This window comes from Triturus cristatus, chromosome 1_2 (assembly GCF_964204655.1).
Source record: "Triturus cristatus chromosome 1_2, aTriCri1.1, whole genome shotgun sequence".
NCBI classification, from domain to species: Eukaryota; Metazoa; Chordata; class Amphibia; order Caudata; family Salamandridae; genus Triturus; species Triturus cristatus.
In genome coordinates, this window is record NC_140580.1 from 34261478 (window position 1) to 34284167 (window position 22690).

General features: G+C 41.8%; 1 protein-coding gene across 1 annotated transcript in view; it reads left to right on the forward strand.

The window, feature by feature from the left end:
• The window catches only part of KLHL12 (kelch like family member 12), a 594063-nt gene that overhangs the window by 269177 nt on the left and 302196 nt on the right, over positions 1-22690 (forward strand). Inside the window, exon 8 of the mRNA XM_085600332.1 lies at positions 10185-10380. Coding sequence (XP_085456458.1) covers positions 10185-10380 — 196 coding nt within the window. The remainder of the gene's footprint in view (positions 1-10184; positions 10381-22690) is intronic.

Sequence of the window (22690 nt, forward strand, 5' to 3'; positions counted from 1 at the left end):
AACGTTATCTTGGAGCGAACGTCAATTGGGTTACGACCAAAGCCTATCCCAATCGAAGTGTTCTGAACTTTCAGGTCCAACTGTTTCTTTTTCAGCCACATTGTTAACTGCCAGGCATTATGGTGATGCATCTCCTAGGCATGATGGCATCCAGGGTAGTCTTGTTCCACATGCCAGACTACATATGCACCTGTTACAGGTGTCCTTTGCATCACAGTGGTCACAAGCAAAGGGAATAGCTTAGAGGATCTAGTGCTGATTCAGTGTCTGTCACTGCAATGGTGGAACGACAAACTGTTTCTGTGCAGGCACATTACGGACCCTATACCGCAAGTAACCATCACTACAGGCACATCACTCACAGGTTGGGAGGCGTACATGAAAGGCATGACGGTACAAGGGTTGTGGACTGTGTAGGAAAGCGCCCCTTTTTTACATGATCACCCCCACTTTTTGCCTGGTATCTGATGCAATGTTGACAGAAGTGTGCTTGGTTCCTGCTATACAGGTTCCGAGCGCAAGGTCTCTTTCCCGAAACTGTGCGTTTGTTCTCCCAATTGGCAAGAAATTTCACCCCCTGTAAGTACCTAGTTAATGGTACCCCAGGTACCTAGAACAGGGAGGCTAAAAATTCTCCCTAAGGGCTACAGCATGTATTGTGCCACCCTAAGGGTCCCCTCAGCACCAACATGCAAACGTCCATTGCAGGCTGCGCATCTTGGTGCAGATAAAAGTGAAAGCACGACATGGCACACATCCCTGTGTCAGAAAAAAAGTGGTACACAGTATCTAGGAAAATTAAACAAATAATTTGACAATGTTAAACAGGATTTGAATAAACTTCACATGCAATACTGAAGAAGGGCTTCGCCCTGGCCCAAGGTAAACTGAAAGAAAACACTAGGTCAAAACTGTCCTAGAAACAACATGCACAGCAGTGCCTTCCTAAGTACTCAACATGATGAAACAAAATGTTGAGACAAAAGTCCAAAACAACTAGTGGTCAATCTTGTTGCAAAAGCCAGAATTTATTCAGTTACTTGTAGCTGATAATATCTTTTGCACATGTTAACAATACGCTTGCAGGTTTCCTACATCTTTACAACAGGTCTATCCACAGAAATTGTTGATGTGAGCCAATGCATTTCGGGTGTGAAACACCCTTCATGAAGGGTAACTACAAATAAAAGAAAATTACGTATTGCAAATGTATAAATGTATAGGTTCAACCATGACTTGCAGATAAGAGATATTATACCTGGTCGTCACTGGTTTTCTACACTTCCAGCTCCATTAAGCTTGACACATTGCAACTCCACTATCTGTAGTCCCTCACGAGAAGCTCTCCAATAGACGAGGCCTTCTCATGCAGGATAAAGGGAGAGTCAGACGCCTAAATCCCAGACAGTTCAATCTGGCTCCTGAGATCCTAGAGTTCAGTTACCTAAAATTATCATCCGAATGGATGGACATCCTCAAGAAAGCAACACATCCTACCACTAGAGCATGTTATGCAGCTAAGTGGAAGAGACTTATCACCTACTGTAATACACAACACATTAATACCCTAAAACCTATGGAACACAATCTCGTAATCTATCTCCTGCTCTAACAACGAGTAGGATTAGCTTACAAATCTACATGATTACATTTAGCAGTCATTGCTGCGAATAAAACAAAAGTTTAGAACAATCACTTTGCATCGCTCTTAAAGCATTCATGGGGGGTTCAAAAAGGATAACACTTCCAAGCTTATCACCTGCCCGATGTGGATCCTTAATGTTCTAACCAGACTCATGGGCCCTTCGTCTGATTTTTAACACTCAAGCCCATTTCAGTTTCTCTCGTGGATAGTTGCTTTCTTAATAGCAATAACTTCCTTAAAAAGTGCCAGTGAAATACATGTCCTAACTTTAGAAGAACCTTTCTTTCAATTACATCAAGATAGGGTAGTCCTTAGAATCAACTCTAATTCCTTGCCAAAAGTAGTGTCCTCTTTTCACATGAATCAATCTATTGAACTACCATCAATTCAAAGTCTTTATTCGGCTATTAAAAAAAACAGCCATAAAAGTACACACAATATAGTACAGTTAAAACATTTGTTAGCACATTTTAAAAATACCAATTAATTAAGACCATTCATTTCTAGTTTATAGCACAATGCTTTTTCTTGCGTTAATTGATTTCAAAATGAACAGAGCAGCATTATAGCACATCAATGGATCCTCTAGGTTAACCAAAAATGTCATTGCAATTTTATGGGATTTAATATTCTGGGTTACAAACAAGGGCTTATGATAAAAACATCGAAAATTACAGTAAAATTTACAAAATAATAGAAAGTGCATCCTGCTTTATTTGCTCTTATTGTCACACAGACATGGTATCGAATCTGGGGGACGTGATTTCATTTTAGGGAATGCAACAAAATAATATGCAATACCACATCTCAGTCTCAGTTAAACAAAATGATGCTGTGCATAGGTCACGTGTGGCAAATAGCTGTTAACTCCCTCTTCTAACATAAAAGATTTATATAAAACAACAGTCGATTTATTGAAGTCCGATTTTGCTCTGACATTCTGTCTTCATGACAGGAAGGAATCTTTGATCTCTTTCTTTGTGACGGTCAGTATTTTTTCAGACTCCGACCATACAGACATATTGAACAAGATACCCAATGTGACATTAGTGTAAGACAAACAAGGAATTTTCAAGCATCATCCAAATTTAAACATTCTAAAATAATTGACCTAGTAAAAGCCGTCTCTTCTCGTCTCCAGATTTATGCCCATAATAACAATGGCCCTACCATCAAGGTATCCCCTAAAAATTGCAACCCCCCACCTCATTGTGTACGATGGTATTTGATACAGATGATGATAAAGACAGCAAGCGTTTTCCAAAAAATGTTCTTCTGTTTGCAGGGCCATACTATTGGTGTAACCCCAGAGACGTGCCCCATATGTGGCAGTACTTACTCCTTTAATTTTCTAAATAGTTCCCATCTCCTTGATTGGTCGATTACCTAATTTAGCAGCAAATTTAAAAATCCCTTGGTTGGCCCTACTCATTTTTGCTCTTTTATTTACAATGTGTTGGGTCCATGTACCATTTCCTGAGAATAGTATACCCAGGTAGCAAAAATAATTTACTGTTTGTATTGGAGTTGTAGCAATAAAGATTTTACAAGATTGCTTTTTGGCCCCACAGATCATGGTGAATGTTTTCAGTTTATTAATTGCCATCCTCGGTTGTTTCATAAAATCTGAAAAAACCATCCATCAGTCTTTGGAGGCCTACTGGGTCCGTGCCAATAGTACTGCGTCGTCCGCTATAGCAGTACGGGTATCCGACGACCAGCCACCCTCGGAACATCAGCCTGTATTTTTTTGCAAATCACTGTCAACCTCATTGATAAAAAGGGAAAATAGAATTGGTGCTAGCGCGCATCCCTGTTGTATACCTCGTCCTACTTTAAATTTGGGTGTGCATTCAGCCTGGGAACAAAGCGGACCTGACTAGTTAATTTTTCATATAGACGGGAAAGGAATCTGATAATCGCCCTAGGGGCTCCCAAAGAAGTCAAGTTTGCCAAAGTAAATTATGGTCAACTAAGTTAAAAGCACTACTCAAATCCGCAAAACATAAATATGAAATACCTGTCTTTGCCCTAGTGTATTTACCAATGAGTAGCTCCAAATTAAGGCATTGTTTAATTGTCAAAAAATCAAGTACTGGGAGAATGGATCACTTGTCCTGTGCTATCAGGGTCTAAGATCTTAGGAAACTGTGTAAGAAAACCCTCATATGAGTACACAGGTCGGTGGCGGTGTATCTTGATTCTCCGCCTTCGTGTACTGTCACAGCATCTTCATTGGGTTTCTTTTTGTTAGTATGCTGTCCTCCACCTGGAGGTAGACCAACTGATATTACAGTAGCGTCCAGGTATCAAAAAGGAGAGGGATGTGCAAAGTGCTCATAAGTGGTGAGGTTAAAATTCCCTACTCAACTCCAAAAGCTGCAATAATTTTTAATGAGAATACGAGTGAAGTGGGAAATTAAAATAAAAGTGATGTTGTGATAGACAGAGTTACTAGTCTATTACATCAGTGAATAAGGTCTGTGAATAAGGTCAACATGTTTCAGCCTTCTCGTGCATTCTTGAGGCTTTCGTCAGGACCAAAAAGTGAAGAGGGGGCCCGTTCTGCCGCCTTTTATTATGTGATCAGGTGATCACAATTATATTAATTCTTTTGGAGAGTTGTTGACTCTGTAATATAAACAAGATTAAATTGTATTTCTTGTAATCATTCTACCCTCTTTGCAGCATCAATGATACAGTGACCATTCGTCCTATATAATTGATGGGGCTGTGACAGTAATAATGTAATAATTATCGTGCTTCCAATTAAGCACTTCAAAAGGAAATTTACGCGCTAAAAACAACTGAGCAGTCAAGGAGAGACTGGCATGTGGGCTACACGAAGAGGAAAGTCATAAGATTCACTGGATGTCTTAATTATGGTAGCACTTATGTGGTCATATTAAATCAAGTGAACATTAAGTATCACAGGAGACATTTCGGTATTACTTATGTGAGAATTTAAGAACAAAAGACACATGTATGGCAATAACTTGTATTGTTGAGATGTCGGGCTTCGGATATCTGGTACATATCAACAATCCTATGTTCACTTTAATATAGGAGTTGATTGTGTCATAGTTTGAGAGTTCACACGCGTTTAGCATAAATGAGCAGTTGGTCGTCACTGATGGTTTGAATGTACTTGCGGGGGCATATCTAATTAAGTGAGTTAGACGACATAAAATCACTAGTTCTTATTCTATGTGTGTCGAGCGCTCGTGTTTATCCGCCTTTAGTTAGATGATATAGGCAGTCTATGTTTATCGTGTTTATGGAGGAGCGCCTATTCGACTGTTAAAACTAACAAACAAACAGATTGTCCGCTTTATTCGTAAGCGTCATAATATTCAAGTCGGCAGTGTATGTTTACCGTGAATAAAGAGGCGCGTACATTTAACCCCTGAACCAAACAAACAACCAATTAATTTGTCCGCCAATTCGTAAGGGTCAACATTCTCAGATTAGTATGAGTATAATAATCTTTAGTCTCTATTACCTTGCCCAATGTCTTGTACGAGCTTCCTCGGGACATCAGAGATCAAGAAACCTGTTCCTGTGGGGTTAAATGTTGTTTAGTTGGGTACTCTTACCGCGTTAGTCTTCTGTCTCGTGGTAGCGAGTAACAAGGGCTTACCGGTTCTTCATCACGCATTGCTTGTGCTGACTCTGATCGCCGTGTCCCGGTTAACGCGGGGCCGCGTATCGGTCGTTTTTACATGTTTGAGCTTAGAAACTAAGGAGAGACTCTTATTCCTGCATCTGGTTGGCAAGTCGGTTGGCAAAGGTCATCATTGTTAAGAAAGAAGACTATGGTGCAAGATATAAGTTGTCAATGATCATGTTAGTGGTTAAAGAGAAATAATTAATTATGGAGCAAATCAGTAGTTTCAGAATTAGCGATACGTTTAAAGGAATTGTGTAAATGAGATCGCTGTTATTGTAAAGGAGGGATGAAATTCTCAAAGGTTTATTTTCAAAAGCTTATTTTCAAAAGCTCTCTAGTGTCATTATGAAGAATTGGGGAATATTATTTTGTTTTCTAAGGTTGTTTTTTAGTACTTATTCTTTTACAGAGACTATTCTTATTGCAGGTGATAACGTGATGTAGGATACACGGATGGTTTCTATCGTCTTCTCTCAGACTGGCGTCTGATTGTATCTCATTCCAAATGTCACGCCAGTGTATACCAAGGGATAAAATCATTTAACCCTTCAATATCTGTTTTGAGACGATGTACCCAGCGCTGTTCTTTTTCGAATAAGATGCGTTCAGCATTGTTTGTTGTTGCTGACAGGGTTTCCAGTACTACCCACCTGAGATCTTCTGAATTGTGGTTATGCTCTATGTAATGTTTGCTCATTTTTGTCGTTGCTCTCTTGCAGTTCACATTGCTCTTGTGTTCTCCTATGCGGAGTTTGACTTTACGGCATGTCATACCTATGTACCTCTTTTGGCATGGGCAGGTGATCATGTATATCACGTGGCTGGTATTGCAGTTCGTGTGATGTCTAAGGGTCCATGTGAAGTTGGGTAACAAATCAAGGTTTTTTGTGGCTGTTGTAAGCTTGCACACGACACATGACCCACATGGGTAATGGCCCGTAATGGGACTCATGTTCCAAAGTGATGTTATGTTCTCTTTTTTCTTGATTGAGGCTGGTCTGGTATGTACCAATTGATCTTTCAGGTTACGTGTCCTTTTATTGGCGAACCTAGGTTTGGGCCATTGGAGGGTGTTTGAGGTTAGAATCCTCCAGTTGCGATTTATTATTTTCTTCACAGTGTTGCTTGACGTGTTGTAAGTTGTGACACATGTTAGGTCTGCTGGTGGGGTTTTAGGTGTTATTTCAAGAAGACTCTCCCTCGCTTGATTGCGGGCTCTCTTTTGGCACTTTTTAATAATTCTGTCAGGGTAATCTCGTTGGTGTAATTTTATTTCCAGATCTTTGGCTTGGTCCTTGTAGTCTTCAATGGTACTGCAGTTACGTCTCAGGCGTAAAAATTGACTGTAAGGTAAGTTCTCCCTCAAGGGCCGGGGGTGGAAGCTGTTGTACGAGAGTATACTGTTCCGTGAGGTGGGTTTGTAATATGTTTTAGTCTGTAAAGTGTTGTTCACCGTGTAGATGGTTATGTCAAGGAAATCCAGTTCTCTCCGATTTGACGTGCAGGTGAATTTCAAGCAATCATCCCTGCTATTCATCCATGTTAGAAAGGAGTTCAGAGTCTCCTGTGAATCTTCCCATATCATGATTATGTCGTCGATGTAACGACGCCAGAACCGTATATGTGGTTGATAAGGGTTGCTCTCATTCTGAATGAACTGTTGCTCGAAGGTGCTTACGTACAGCCCGTTGTTTAATTGTCCCCAGGCGTTGCCTAAACCCATACTGCACAGGTGTTAAAATAAGGTACTGCTCAGCCCATTCCTCCAGCCTTTTAAGTAAGACCCTACTCATAACTTTTAAAGAGGTATCTAGGAGGGAAATCGGGTGGTAGTTTTTAGGGTCGGTTTGGTCCCCTTTTTTTTTTATAAATCGGGACAATAATAGACTTGCCTCATGTTTGTGGTGTTATATCCATTGCAGCTGAGCTAAACACTGTTCTTAGAATAGGTCCCCATAATTCTGGTTCAGATTTTAAAACTCCAACTGGGACTCCATCAGGACCTGATGCCCGTCCCCCAGCACTCTCCTGAATTGCCTGGAGGGCTTCTTCACAGGTAATATCTAGGACCTCCCTTCATGGGGCTCTTGATCTGGTCGCCCCAGCATCTCATCATTATTGCTAAAAATTCCAGTAAAATATGTCACCCATTTGTCTACCAAAACAAAGGAGCAAAACTCTGGGATGTCTTAATTCTTTAGAAATGGGGCATTCACTGTATCCCAGAAATGTTTGTTGTTCCTGGTTTCTGAGGAAATGATCAGATGTTCCCACACTTTTCCCTGTAATTCCTTTTTCCGGGCTGCTAGGGCTATTTTATACTCTTTTCACATGAATCAATCTATTGAACTACCATTTTTTCCCCAAAAACACACTCTAGCAGAAAGATCTCTTCATACCCTAAAGTAAAAAGGGCACCAATGGTTTATATTGACAAAACAAAATCCTTCTGTAAAACACAATTGTTTGTCGCCTTCTCATAACCAAGGAAAGTCCTTGCTATATCGAAGGCAGGTATCGCCGCATGGATATTCGAATGCATCCAGACCTATTATATCAAAGCAGGACATATGCACCTGGTGTGTGAAAAACAATCTGACACTGGAGCCGATGTCCATGTGCATCACCACAGAGAGGAGGAGCAACAATACCTTCTGACTCGAAAGACTTCGAAGAAAAACAAGTTGCAAATGTCTGAGCCCAATACTAGATGGCAGGACTATATACAGCATGTTAATCTACAGCACTACTTGCTGGAGTGAAACTTGCCCTCACCAGTTTCCTGTGTTGTGACCATCTCTTTAGCAACATGTCTCTAAACTGGGGGTAAAACGCATTGCACCTGGGTAAGCCTAACTATATGGTCATTAGAGCAGTATGCCCTTATATCTTGCCCACAGCAGCTGTAATAAGAATTCCCTGGGGTTGGAGGAGACTTAGGACTTCAAAAAATTGAAACCTCTCTGATTAGTGCCAACTGTCCACCTTAAACCATCAGAAGAGTGTCAATTCTGGTTCATCATGGTTGACCAGTCACAGAGCAGACTTGTGCTCCTGCAAAAGTAAAGAAGCCTGTTGCACCAGAAATTGAACCTGTGTGTGTTGGCTATTCACTTTACACCTGCCCAAAGTTTGATAATCCTGTGAAATTGCTTGACCTAAGAAGAAAATAAAGATCTACCAACCTGTATGAGGAGCAGGACTGTGCTTTCCAGTAGGAGTGGCTTGATGCCAAAGAATAGAGTCCAGAGCCAGCTGGCTAAGAAGGATTCATCCGAGTAGCAGAAACGTTAGTTCACCAACTCCCTGCTGCTCAGGAAGACCAGTCAAAGAGCTGATCCATTGCTTTTACGAGTCAAGAAGAACATGTCTGCTCATTGCTCAACTTCTCTTCGTCTAGTATGGTCCTGGGAACTAGGAAATTGTCAGCAGTATTGTGAACCTTTTCAAATACCCTTTGAAATCGCTCCATAGTGACATGTTGTTCCTCGATTAATTCCATCAAGAATAAATGGACAGGTTGTTTAAAGGAAGATTATCTACTTTCCAGTCACCTGAACAGTTGTGTTTCTGGTTCTTAGTGGTCATGTTGTGATTTGGTGTTCGTTTGATTCAATTCTTCTTTGCGCACTTTGAGCTTGTACAATTTTATCTCCCTTGAGTATAGCAAGTCAGAAAATTGGGATGTACTGTTTTAATCAATCAGTCTGGATTTGTAAAGCTCAGCTAATCACCTGTGAGGGTATACAGGCGCTGAGAGTGCTGCTGCCTAAGCTTAGTTGAACATCCAGGTCTTGAGTCCTTTTCTGAATTCCAGTAGAGAAGATGACGTCCGTAGGTGAACAGGGAGGCTGTTCCAGGCCTTCACCATGAGGTAGGAGAGAGAGCCTCCTTAACTGGTGCTGCAGTAAGTTAGGAGGGTGTGGGCGAATCAGAGGTATGTGGAGCGCAGGTGTCTGGAGAGATGGTGGAAGTTCAGCTGATGTACACTGGTCCCTGGTCATGGAGGGCTTTGATGGCGTGGGTCCACATCTTGACCTGGCATCTCTTCTGAATGGGCAGATAGTGGAGCTTCCTCAGGTGGGGGTGATGTGGGACCGGTTGGGGAGATCTAGGACAAGTCTGGCTGCTGAGTTCTGTATCGTCTGCAGGTCTCTTTAGGAGGTGCAAGGTGATTCCTGCATAGACCGAGTTGCTGTAGTCTAGTCGGCTGGTGATCAGGGCCTGTTTGCTGGTGCATCTGGTATCGATGGAGAGCCATCTGAAAATGAGAGGGTGAGGAGCCCCAGTGTCATAATTGCATCTTTCGGTGGGAGTTGTATTGCTTTTGTTTTTCTATATCAGCAAAGTAGGTGGTTCATTTTAGAAGATGACCGTTGGATCTTGGTTGTGTGAAGATCGGAGCTTTAACGATGATAGAGGATAATGTGTATTTGAACCATGAAGTATTTGAAAGGGAACGTTTTGGACTGTGAGGATAGATGTCGTATCTGTTCTCTTGAGAATCCCACTGTGTGCTTTGTAGTGAGGGGTTCTTTCCAAATTGCTTTTATGATTTCTTTGTGAGGCTGTGTGGTGGTCATTTCATGCTATTACTTTGCTGGTTTTGTACAATAATACTTAAATTTCTGAGTGTTTTAAGGTGTTGAAAAGACGGATGTTTGACTTTCATAGTCAATTCACATCTACAATTCTTTAAATTCAATTTTTCGGTGCTCATCGTAGTCTTCGAACCTTGGATTTTCATTATTTAACTTGAGTGTCAAATATTAGTTTCATTATGAATTTTACTGTTAATCATTTTGTAGTTACTTTTTACCCCACTTTGTGTTAATCTGTATATTTCTGTTTCTTTATTTCTCTACCCAGAGCATTACCCGTAAAAGGCGATATGTTGCCACAGTGTCGCTCAATGATCGCATCTATGTGATTGGTGGGTACGATGGCCGCTCCCGACTCAGTTCAGTGGAATGCTTGGATTACACATCTGAAGAGGATGGCGTTTGGTACCCTGTGGCTCCCATGAACGTGCGTCGAGGATTAGCGGGGGCCACTGCTCTTGGAGGTATCACCACTTTAGATTTTCCTGCTCACGTACTGGCATTTTTAGAATTTCCTGTAACATGTTCACTGGTTTCAGAAATTATGGGTATCATTTGATTTGTAGGAAATTTTGACTTTGGAACTAGTTGGTTAATTCTTCCAGTACTGCCTAGTGTTTCCTTTGTTTGATCTCCTACTTCAATTCTTCTGTTACAACTCGGTGCATATGACTATGCCCGTCATCACCAAATTAATTGCTGACATATGGTTTTGCCCATGTTATTTCACGCTTAAATCAAGCAATTGCCGAGCCTGCTCTGGCCGCAAATATGTCTATATATAGATTTGTATTTATCTTGAACTAGCTGCAAAGAAGTGGCGCAAATAAGGGAGAGTAGCAGAGCAGAGGGTTGAGGAAGGAGATGCATGTATGAGAAGAGGGGTGGATTACCAACTGAATCCATCAATTGGAGGATTATATTTAGGTGTGGGGAATATTCTGTTTCTTCCTGAAGTTCTAGATGTGAGAGTGTAGCAAGAGAAGGCTTTGCATATTGTCTCCTCCGTCCGTCCTTCATTTATTTGTTGTGAGCCAGTTGATGATGATGTGGCAACTGTCAATTAGGCCACCAGCAGTCTTGATCTCCGCTGAGCTGTGCTGCCACAGTTCTACGAACTGTACAGGAAGAAAGGCTTATACTAAGGCTTTTACGGTGTGCAGCATGATTAGTTAGTGGAAGGCATTTTTTTTTTAGATATGTGCTCTAAACCTGGTGGAGGGGTTATTTTGGACTCCTAGTGATTTCATGTAATGAACCAGCTGTGGTGTGAAGCCATCAAGCTTCATCACTATTGAGAGACACTTCTGAATGCATTCCTGTTGGTTGTCATTGGTCTGTAGCTTGAACTCTGTCTATAGGGGTTTGAGCTTTAAGTATGACTTGGTTTTCTAGGTCTGGATGGTGGCAGGGCAAGATTTGATCTGGATGATATTATTGCCTTTTATTATTACTAAGTAGAGTTTGGTAGATCTTTCACTGACAATGTTGATATAATTTCCTCCATCCTTCAATCTCTTTACCAATTTCATCATTGCTCTTCAATAACGTAAGGGGCCTCTGTGCCTAATTGACTCTTTCTGCCTTGCACCTTATCAGTCCTTTGACCATGCCTTTTCTGTGAATCAGCAGATGACTAGAAACTACCTTAATATTAATTACTCTCATTCGAGTAATATCACAATTCCAATACATTTTGCATACCACTACTGTTTGCTGGTTGACCTGTAGAGTAAGGTCCTATACCTAGTCCTCGTTCCCTTTTGTAGGGCGTTACTTTGGAATCTGATCTTTCTCTGGTTCCTTCGGTCATTTCTGTAGTTAATTTCTCATTTTCTTCCAAGGCTACCCAGGAGTAGTTTTCCTGGATTTCACTCATCGGGTTCAAGCTATAATTCCACTGGTCCTCCTGCAGCAGCACTAATCCCATGTGCTCTGTCTCTGTTTTCCTCAATATATGGGCATACACCCACAACTTCAAAGATGATTTTGCACTTGTCAACACAGATAGGGCATGCTCTACATGATAATTTTAGTGTCAAAAGAATAACAGATTTTTTTTATAAGCGTAAAGAATCTAAAAGTGCATTACAGTTGAATTCTTTTATTGATGTCCTACAGAAAAAATAGACTTCTTTTAAAGTGCATTATCTTCTTGTGCATTAAAGGTTCCATTTTTCCAAGGTTGGGCATGTGATGGTTTATACATGAAGCTTGTGTATAACCCAGTTGTGGAATTCCTAGTCTTTCCTGTGCACCCCCAGCAATTGAGCTCATTACGGGTGCTTGTTTGTTTGGTTCGATGTTTGTTGAAGTTGCTGGCTTTTTGTTTTTTTTGCCGCTAAGGTTAAAAATTTGATCATTTGGGTGTTGAGTCTGGTTTTGTTCCCCTTGAGCCACTCGATTATTGCTTGTCTGCAGCTACACACACCCAGATGGTTAAAAAGGGGACGTAGCAGAAGCCTCTGGTCTAAAAGAAGTGCAGGACAAATGCAGATAACGTACAGTATGGCTTCTTGTTCTTGGTGGCACCATCTACATGTTTATCTGAACTTTTTGCCACCCATTAGGGATAAAAATCCGATGTATTAGGTCATCAAAGTGCTGGTTCTTGAACTTAATTTTTGTGTGCTTCCAGTTGCAACTGTCCAGGCATGGTTGTATCTAAGTGAGCGTGGCATGCAACCTCTTTGCGAAAGCATTTTTGTCTTCCAGAAAGGAAAGCTTCCAGATATTATTATTGGTATTCCTTTTGAAAAGGCAACTGAAATGGGCTTGTACTATAAGTGCAGGACTTGACGTTTCCTCGTACAACTTAACAGGTAGTCTCTGAAAATGGTTTTCCGTGCAGGATTTGAAACTTCTAGCAAGAGCAGCTGGTAGAGCAAGTTTGAACTTGCCAGTTTCAGTTTGAAACATTATTTGATGAAAGCTCCTTCTCTCGCAATTGTTGTTTGATCAGCGCAAACTCCAGCCTGATCTGGGCAGTCAAGACATTGCGAGGAAGCAGAAATTGCTCCCTGTAGATCTTTATTAAGGGTTTCTAACACTTTTGCTTTATGGCCATACAGTGATTCACACTCCTAGGTGTGGGTTGGGAGAAGCTTCACCAAGACTGGCAGAGAAGTCTTAACCATTTATGTGTAGACGGCTCAACTTTGCAACTTGTCCCGCCTCATAAATATCCATGACTAACTTTGTTTTGACCAAAATGTGGTTGTTTTTTTTCCTACTTAATCCCATTTGACATACCCTTGCTTGATGTCTCTCTGGAGTTCATGCACTATGCCCTCCGTACTTTGAGGTGGGTTTTACTGGACAACCCTTTCCTAAGAGTGTTACTTGCTGAGGGTCGCGCTCTCTTTCGGTCTCGGTCATATGTATCTATATGATTTCAGTTGTACATCTAGTCAGGACAAAACTGGGTTGCACTCTCAAAATGCCTTTAATTGTGCCTGCGGAATGCACACATAAATACGTTTCGGTCGCATCACAGGCCTGGTTCACTGATAGTCATGCTTTTGTTTTGTCATCACTATAAAGTGCACACACTTACTTACTGAACTCAAAACTGGAAGTTCATCAAAATTAGATTCTTATATTTGAATATGATGCTAAATATCAACATCTGTCCAGAAAAATCATCCCTACACCATTCTCCCGTGTAGTCAAGGTAACTAGTTAGGACCGTGTTTCCATAGGAAATCTGAAAATTCTATTTCTAACTTTTGCGCCGGTTGACGAATCCTCACGAATTTTTCAAAATAGGTGGGGCGCTCCGCTCCGCTCCTACCCTGAAAGTCTCGGGGTTATTAGTCAAGCGGGGGCCGAGAAAAAAGAGGGGTCCCAAAATGCGTTTTCCCGATGCATTTTTCCATAGGACCTTTAGTCGAAGGTACAGCCCGAACGGCTGAACAGAATTACGTGAAATTTGGCAGAGAGGTAGCCATAAGGTCAAGGAAGTGCCTTTTGAAGGTCTCGTGCAATTCTGATTGGTTGTTAGATGTCAGTAAACATTCGAATCGGTCGAAATCAGGAAGTGGCGGCCGCCATTTTGTCTCTCGCAGCCTGAGGCAGTGAAAAACAAAGGTGGAGAACGTGAAAAGGGGGCAGGGTGGACAGTTCCTGACCCCCTAGCCTTTGTCAGGGGGTCACTGAAGGACCCCCAAGGGTGAAAAAAACATTTATTTTTTTTGACGAAAAAGCGCGGGGTGCGCGCACGGCACGCACAACGCTTGGTGCGCGCACGGTGAAAAACCTTAAAAAAACCCAAATATTAATAAATACATAACTTAGCATTTAAAAAAACGTACAAATTCACTTAAAAAAACATAGGTTTCACACACGATTGCGGTCGCGCGAGTTATAGTTATCTGAACTAACTATAACGAGGGAATTTCATTGTTTTTTTACGAGTGAAATATCCACCTAACTATAACATGTGTGAAACCTATGGTTTTTTAAGTGAATTTGCAAGGTTTTTTAAATGCTAATTCCTAACTATAACGTGTGTGAAACCTATGGATTTTTCAGTGAATTGGTACGGTTTTTTAAATGCTAATTTATTTATGTATTATTATTTTTTTAATATATTTTTTTTGGTTTTTCACCGTGCGCGCACGGTGCGCGCACCCCCGCGATTTAAAAAAATATATATATATTTTTCTGCCTTCAGGGACCCCCTGGCAAAGGCTAGGGGGTCAGGAACTCTCTACCCTGCCCCCTTTTCATGTTCGCCACCTTCCTTTTTCACTCTCGCACTGAAAACAAAATGGTGGCCAACACTTCCTGATTTCGACCGATTCGAACGTTGACTAACATGTAACCACCAATCAGAATTACGCTCGCGCACGTTAGGGTGCTCGCACGGTGCGCGCCCGGTGCGTGCACCCTGCGCGCGTATAGATATTGATATGCTTTTAAATGCTATTTTCTCAGGAAATACTGAACAGATTTACACCAGACCTGCAAAAGGCACTTCCTTGACCTTATGGCTACCTCTCTGCCAAATTTCAAGTAATTCTGTTCAGCCGTTCGGGCTGTAGCTGTGTCTAAAGGTCCTATGGGAAAATGCATGGGGAAAACGCGTTTTGGGACCCCCCTTTTTTCTCGGCCCCTACTTGACGAATCACCCCGAGACATTCAGGGTAGGAGCTGAACGGAGCGCCCCATTAGTTTTGAAAATTTCGTGAGGATTCGTCAACCGGCGCAAAAGTTATTCAAAATAGAATTTTCAGATTTCCTATGGAAACACGATCCTAACTATAACTATCTACTGGCGACCGCCAGTAGATAATATATTCACGCTCCAACTTGCCCTCAGGCGCGGCAGCACTCCCCAACAACGCCTTCGGATAAAAGCTCAGATCACACTCTGTGTTCTTTCTGTCCTCATGTCGACAATTACTGCCTGACGCGTTTCTGGGCATCCGCCCTCATCAGAGGCTTCGACAAAAGAGATTGTGCATTGTAGACACACCCACATTTATTTATAACTAACCCGCCGTGAATGGGCTCACTCAGGTGAGTGAAACGCTTTGTCTTGTGGGCCTTGTAGTGCCTATTGATTAGTTCCTTGATGGTTGCACGAATATTGTCCATAAAGGGTCCTCAATGGGCCCCCAAAGTGTGAGTGTGCCATAGATTCCTGTTGTTGGTCCATAGCCGAGGCCCAGAGGATTCCAGGCCCCGTGGCCCCCAGTCCACACGGGGTGGTGCAAGCCGCTGCGGCCGGGCCGACCGCATACAAATTCACGCTCCAACTTGCCCTCAGGCGCGGCAGCACTCCCCAACAACGCCTTCGGATAAAAACAGGAATCTACAATGCACAATCTCTTTTGTCGAAGCCTCTGATGAGGGCGGATGCCCAGAAACGCGTCAGGCAGTAATTGTCGACATGAGGACAGAAAGAACACAGTGTGATCTGAGCTTTTATCCGAAGGCGTTGTTGGGGAGTGCTGCCGCGCCTGAGGGCAAGTTGGAGCGTGAATATATAGATATATATATATATCTATATCTATATCTATATATATATCTATATATATATATATATATATATATATATCAAAAATACTCTCCTCAAAGACGAGAAATTGCCGCACTCCACAAACGATGGTAATTTTCAATTTTAATAAAGACACAGCATCGGCAGTCCTAACATGTTTCGGTCATCATTGACCTTTGTCAAAGGTGTGCTCTGGACATCGTGCTGAACAAAGAGAACCCCAAGTCAATTGCAATTATTTATAGTATCGCCCCCTGTTGGGCGCCCGAATGGGTCCAGAATAATGCATGCTGGTACTTGTGGTTTCCTTGCTCATTAAATTCAATCCCTCCAGTGGGTGATGTCGTCAATATTTCATTGCTGTTGCCTTTCAAAAGTTCGTTTGCGTCTCAACACTACCCATTTTCAAGGTTGCCGAGAACCATGCCGAAGTTCGTCTTCGGCGGCACCAGTTGCCCTTTACGTTTCCGCGAGCACACACCTGGTTCACTGTCGGGCAGCGCCGGAGCTGCCCGACAGTGAACCAGGTGTGTGCTCGCGGATATATATATATATATATCTCCATATATATATCTCTATATATATATATATATCCATATATATCCAAGAAAGAAGTGACTCAAACAGATAGATTCACCAAAGAACAAAAATATATTTCCACTACAACGTTTCAGCTTCCGCCTTCCTCAGGTAGTACAAGATGGTTTGCTCTGTGGCTGCACAGATGACAGCTGAATTTTCAAAAAGCATCATGAGTGAAGATTCCCTTTGGAATGTGGAATCAATGCAGTCCTGAGAGCTCTTGAGATATGCAGTAATCAGGTTGTGTTGTCAGTAATGTTCAGTCCATCTGGATGCAGTGATTTTAAACGGTACATCCAGAAGTTTTCACTGGAGTCCAGTAGTTCTTCCTTTGAAACATGTTCCACGGGGAAAATCTTCAAATCTGATAGTGAATGATCCACAAGGTTAAAATGATTGGCTACAGGCTGGTCAATTTTCTTATTAATTATTGCAGATTTGTGGTTCCTGAATCGTGTACGGAGGTCATTCACTGTTTGGCCTACATATTGCTTTTTACAGCTTTGCCGTTGGCACTGAATCACATAAATAATGCATGTTGAGCGACATGTAAGATGTTGTCTTATTGCATAGGTCCTTCTCGTAACAGAACTAGTTACAGATGATGTTTGTAAAAGATATTCACACGTGATGCACCTTTTAGAGTCACAGCAATGAACCCCTGCATTTGTTACAGCTTGCTTGAGTTCAGCTCTCACAATAAGAGATCGTAAATTTGGAGCTCTGCGGTAAGCAATGACTGGTGGTTTAGGAAAAACCTTTTGCAATTTTTCACAAGTGGACAGTAAGGGAAATGTTTTTTGCATTATATTTCTGTAGTTAGGAGCTGATGGATGATAGTCAACTACAAATGGAGTTCTGTCACTTTTGTTTCTGCCGTTGGTATTCCAAATAAGGGCTTCTCTGGGTAACTGCAAAGACTTGTCAATTTGTTGCTGTATGATATGCAGAGGATAGCCTCGCCTTTTAAATAATGTAGCAAGCTCCTGTAGATGGTCTTTACAGGTTTCCTCATTGCTGCAGATGCGTCTTATTCTGAGTGCTTGGCTGTAAATGATGCTCAGTTTAGTGTGGTGTGGGTGACATGAAGTCCAGTTTAGATACAAATGAGCATCTGTAGGCTTGTGGTACAGATCAGTTGTAATTTTGTGTTCATGAATGGTGAGTAGCACATCCAGAAAAGGGAGATGAGGATTCTGTTTAGTATTGCTGCTGGTAAATTTGATGGTAGGATGGATATTGTTGATATAAGCTGTAAATTGTTCCAATGTTCTACTTCCTGAATTCCATATTATAAATGTCATCAATGTATCGTAGCCATACCAGTGGTTTGATGCTAGAAGTAGCAAGTATACAGTTCTCTAGTTTGCCCATGAAGATATTTGCATAGGATGGAGCCATCCGAGTACCCATGGAAGTCCCTTGTATCTGCAGATAGTGTTTACCATTGAATGTAAAATTGTTGGATTTAAGGATAACTCTTGCAAAGTTGGTAAGCACATTTGTTGATGGCTTTTTCACAGTTCTTTTATTAAGAGCTTCAGATAATGCCATAAGCCCATCCTCATGTGGTATATTGGTGTATAATGATGTAACATCAAATGTAGCCAGAAGAGTATCATCATCAAATGTGTAGGTTTGGTTTAATTTTTCAATAATCTTGAGGAAGTGACTGGTATCTTTAACAAATGATGGGAGTTCCTGTACAATGGGCTGGAGGTGCAGGTCGACAAATAAAGATAGTCTCTCAGTGGCTGTGTCATTGCCAGAGATGATGGGACGGCCAGGATTGTGAATTTTGGGAAGCATATAAAATCTCCCAGGTCTTGGTTTGGGATGAACAAGTATATCTGCTGTTGTTTCATCAATGAGGTTTAAGCTCCTGTATCTTACAACCAGGTTCTTAATTTCTTTGTTCAAGTCTTCTGTTGGATCAGTTTCTAAAGGTTTGTAAGTGTTTGTATCCATTAGTTGTCTCATTCCTTCCTCAATATAATCACTTACTTTCATGGCAACCACTGCACCACCTTTGTCTGCCGGTTTTATAATGACATCCATTCTCTGTTGAAGGAGGTGGAGAGCTTTTATTTCTTCTCGGGTGATGTTATCAAAAATCCTTTTAGGTGTGGATTCCTTGATGAGTTTCTTGATGGATAAAATGTATGTATCAAGGACAGGATTTCTACCACATTGAGGAGTCCATGATTTGGGATGGTGGAACTTCTTAAATGGATCTGGATGGTAGCTTGGCAGATCAACATTAGAACTATTGTAAAAGTATTCTGCAAGTCTGCATCTTCTCTCGAAGGTTTTTAGGTCTCTCATCATGTTGGCAGTATTATGGTCCTTCGGTACAGGACAGAAATAGAGGCCTTTGCTCAAGAGGTTCAATTCGCCTGGTGATTGGAGCCCTCCAGTTAAGTCAATAACTGGGTCGGATGTCTGCAAGGGTTGTAGCTGACTGATGCTATGCAGCCTTTTTTGTCTTATAAATCTTCTATTCTTGTTATGCTGTTTACTCACAGGGCTTTCACTGACAAGAAAATCTCCAAAAACAGAATGATTTATGGAGTGGTGAGTTGGAAGAGGAGGTATATGAAATCTTGACATATGTCTTTTTAGTTTTGCAGATTTAATTTCAATAGCTTTCCTGGCAGTCATCTTTTTTACTACTGCAATCCTCTGTAGTATGTGTGCCACTTCAGAGTCCCTTTTTGTGTTCTTTAAAAGTTCCAGTTTTTTTGTAGCTTGGCTTTAAGCATCTGCATTTTTTGAATGGTTACTTTAATAGATACCAATAGTAGGGCCATTGATGAGTTATGCAGTAAAATATTCCATGTAGCGGACCATTCACAACTAGTTAGTTTAAAAGGTGGCTATATATATATATATATAACCATCTGCAAATAGGATGAGAGACTTCCTCACTAATAAAGTGAAAGAAATTACATGGAGAAATGTAAAGAAGACTGGAAAACAAAAAAGGCAATCAATAATATATGACAATATGAAAAAAGTACTCCAAAGTACTAATAAGACAATTGTTAGAAGTCTGAATGTGCAAAAATAATTTTATTAATTTCACTTGACAACAAGCACAACTTGTATATTACTTTAATACACTTCATTAACCACAATGCACTAGTTTAAACAAAACAGGAAGTGAACACGTGCTAAAAATAAAAGAAATGCACTTGTCATGTGATCTCATCCCGTGATCAAGCCTTTGGAAGAGGCGAAACACGTTGGGTTTGGCAAGGAAAATAAAGCCGTTTTCATGAAAAAGCACGAGAGTGCGATCTTTTCTTAGCCTGAGAGACTAAGAACTTGGTGTGTATATATATATATATATATATATATATATATATGTATATATATATATATATATTTCTCCAAGCGTTTCTTTGTCTGAGACATAAAACGTGGCGCACACACTTCGATGATCTTTTCAAAATTCTTTATTCCGCTCCAAGGGCAGACAAACGCGTTTCGGCCATGCTGGCCTTCGTCAATGTCATCAGTCAAGAGGCCACCCTGAAGGGTCAGCGGCTTCCTGTACGGGGACTTTTCTGCTGATTTAAATTAAGGAAGCACGACCCACTCGCTGTGGCAAAACCTACGAAGGAGATGCTAATGTAGCAAAATCGCCGACAGCGTTGGAAGGGATTTGTTGGGGCTTCACATCCCTAACAATCGTTCGCAAGTGAAGTTCTCTTTCAAAGTGACGATATTAACATTATGTTACCTATGTTGCAGTGACTGTTCCCAACCGCATATCAAATTGAAAGCACCATGATTCCGAGTGAATTAACGAACTGTCGAACAAATTAAGCACTGTCTTCTTAACATCAGACTCAATTGTACTTTATGGTGCATTGTGGGATTTGGAGGAACTGAACGGTCACGTGCCTGCGAACTATTTATTGCTAGCACAGAAGCACTTTGCCTTCGCTTCCTGTCCGTGAGCAAGGCTGACAACACGCCGAAACATGTAGGACGCGAGGAAGCATGTGTGCAGCATCGATTTTGAATAAAGAACCTTGCTTTCGGAATGGGCCTCTACTTTCTGTTGCCTCCATTGTATGGATTTAACGGGCTCCTCCGTGCCCGTCAAGAGGCCACCCTGAAGGGTCAGCGGCTTCCTGTACGGGGACTTTTCTGCTGATTTAAATTAAGGAAGCACGACCCACTCGCTGTGGCAAAACCTACGAAGGAGATGCTAATGTAGCAAAATCGCCGACAGCGTTGGAAGGGATTTGTTGGGGCTTCACATCCCTAACAATCGTTCGCAAGTGAAGTTCTCTTTCAAAGTGACGATATTAACATTATGTTACCTATGTTGCAGTGACTGTTCCCAACCGCATATCAAATTGAAAGCACCATGATTCCGAGTGAATTAACGAACTGTCGAACAAATTAAGCACTGTCTTCTTAACATCAGACTCAATTGTACTTTATGGTGCATTGTGGGATTTGGAGGAACTGAACGGTCACGTGCCTGCGAACTATTTATTGCTAGCACAGAAGCACTTTGCCTTCGCTTCCTGTCCGTGAGCAAGGCTGACAACACGCCGAAACATGTAGGACGCGAGGAAGCATGTGTGCAGCATCGATTTTGAATAAAGAACCTTGCTTTCGGAATGGGCCTCTACTTTCTGTTGCCTCCATTGTATGGATTTAACGGGCTCCTCCGTGCCCGTCAAGAGGCCACCCTGAAGGGTCAGCGGCTTCCTGTACGGGGACTTTTCTGCTGATTTAAATTAAGGAAGCACGACCCACTCGCTGTGGCAAAACCTACGAAGGAGATGCTAATGTAGCAAAATCGCCGACAGCGTTGGAAGGGATTTGTTGGGGCTTCACATCCCTAACAATCGTTCGCAAGTGAAGTTCTCTTTCAAAGTGACGATATTAACATTATGTTACCTATGTTGCAGTGACTGTTCCCAACCGCATATCAAATTGAAAGCACCATGATTCCGAGTGAATTAACGAACTGTCGAACAAATTAAGCACTGTCTTCTTAACATCAGACTCAATTGTACTTTATGGTGCATTGTGGGATTTGGAGGAACTGAACGGTCACGTGCCTGCGAACTATTTATTGCTAGCACAGAAGCACTTTGCCTTCGCTTCCTGTCCGTGAGCAAGGCTGACAACACGCCGAAACATGTAGGACGCGAGGAAGCATGTGTGCAGCATCGATTTTGAATAAAGAACCTTGCTTTCGGAATGGGCCTCTACTTTCTGTTGCCTCCATTGTATGGATTTAACGGGCTCCTCCGTGCCCGTCAAGAGGCCACCCTGAAGGGTCAGCGGCTTCCTGTACGGGGACTTTTCTGCTGATTTAAATTAAGGAAGCACGACCCACTCGCTGTGGCAAAACCTACGAAGGAGATGCTAATGTAGCAAAATCGCCGACAGCGTTGAAAGGGATTTGTTGGGGCTTCACATCCCTAACAATCGTTCGCAAGTGAAGTTCTCTTTCAAAGTGACGATATTAACATTATGTTACCTATGTTGCAGTGACTGTTCCCAACCGCATATCAAATTGAAAGCACCATGATTCCGAGTGAATTAACGAACTGTCGAACAAATTAAGCACTGTCTTCTTAACATAAGACTCAATTGTACTTTATGGTGCATTGTGGGATTTGGAGGAACTGAACGGTCACGTGCCTGCGAACTATTTATTGCTAGCACAGAAGCACTTTGCCTTCGCTTCCTGTCCGTGAGCAAGGCTGACAACACGCCGAAACATGTAGGACGCGAGGAAGCATGTGTGCAGCATCGATTTTGAATAAAGAACCTTGCTTTCGGAATGGGCCTCTACTTTCTGTTGCCTCCATTGTATGGATTTAACGGGCTCCTCCGTGCCCGTCAAGAGGCCACCCTGAAGGGTCAGCGGCTTCCTGTACGGGGACTTTTCTGCTGATTTAAATTAAGGAAGCACGACCCACTCGCTGTGGCAAAACCTACGAAGGAGATGCTAATGTAGCAAAATCGCCGACAGCGTTGGAAGGGATTTGTTGGGGCTTCACATCCCTAACAATCGTTCGCAAGTGAAGTTCTCTTTCAAAGTGACGATATTAACATTATGTTACCTATGTTGCAGTGACTGTTCCCAACCGCATATCAAATTGAAAGCACCATGATTCCGAGTGAATTAACGAACTGTCGAACAAATTAAG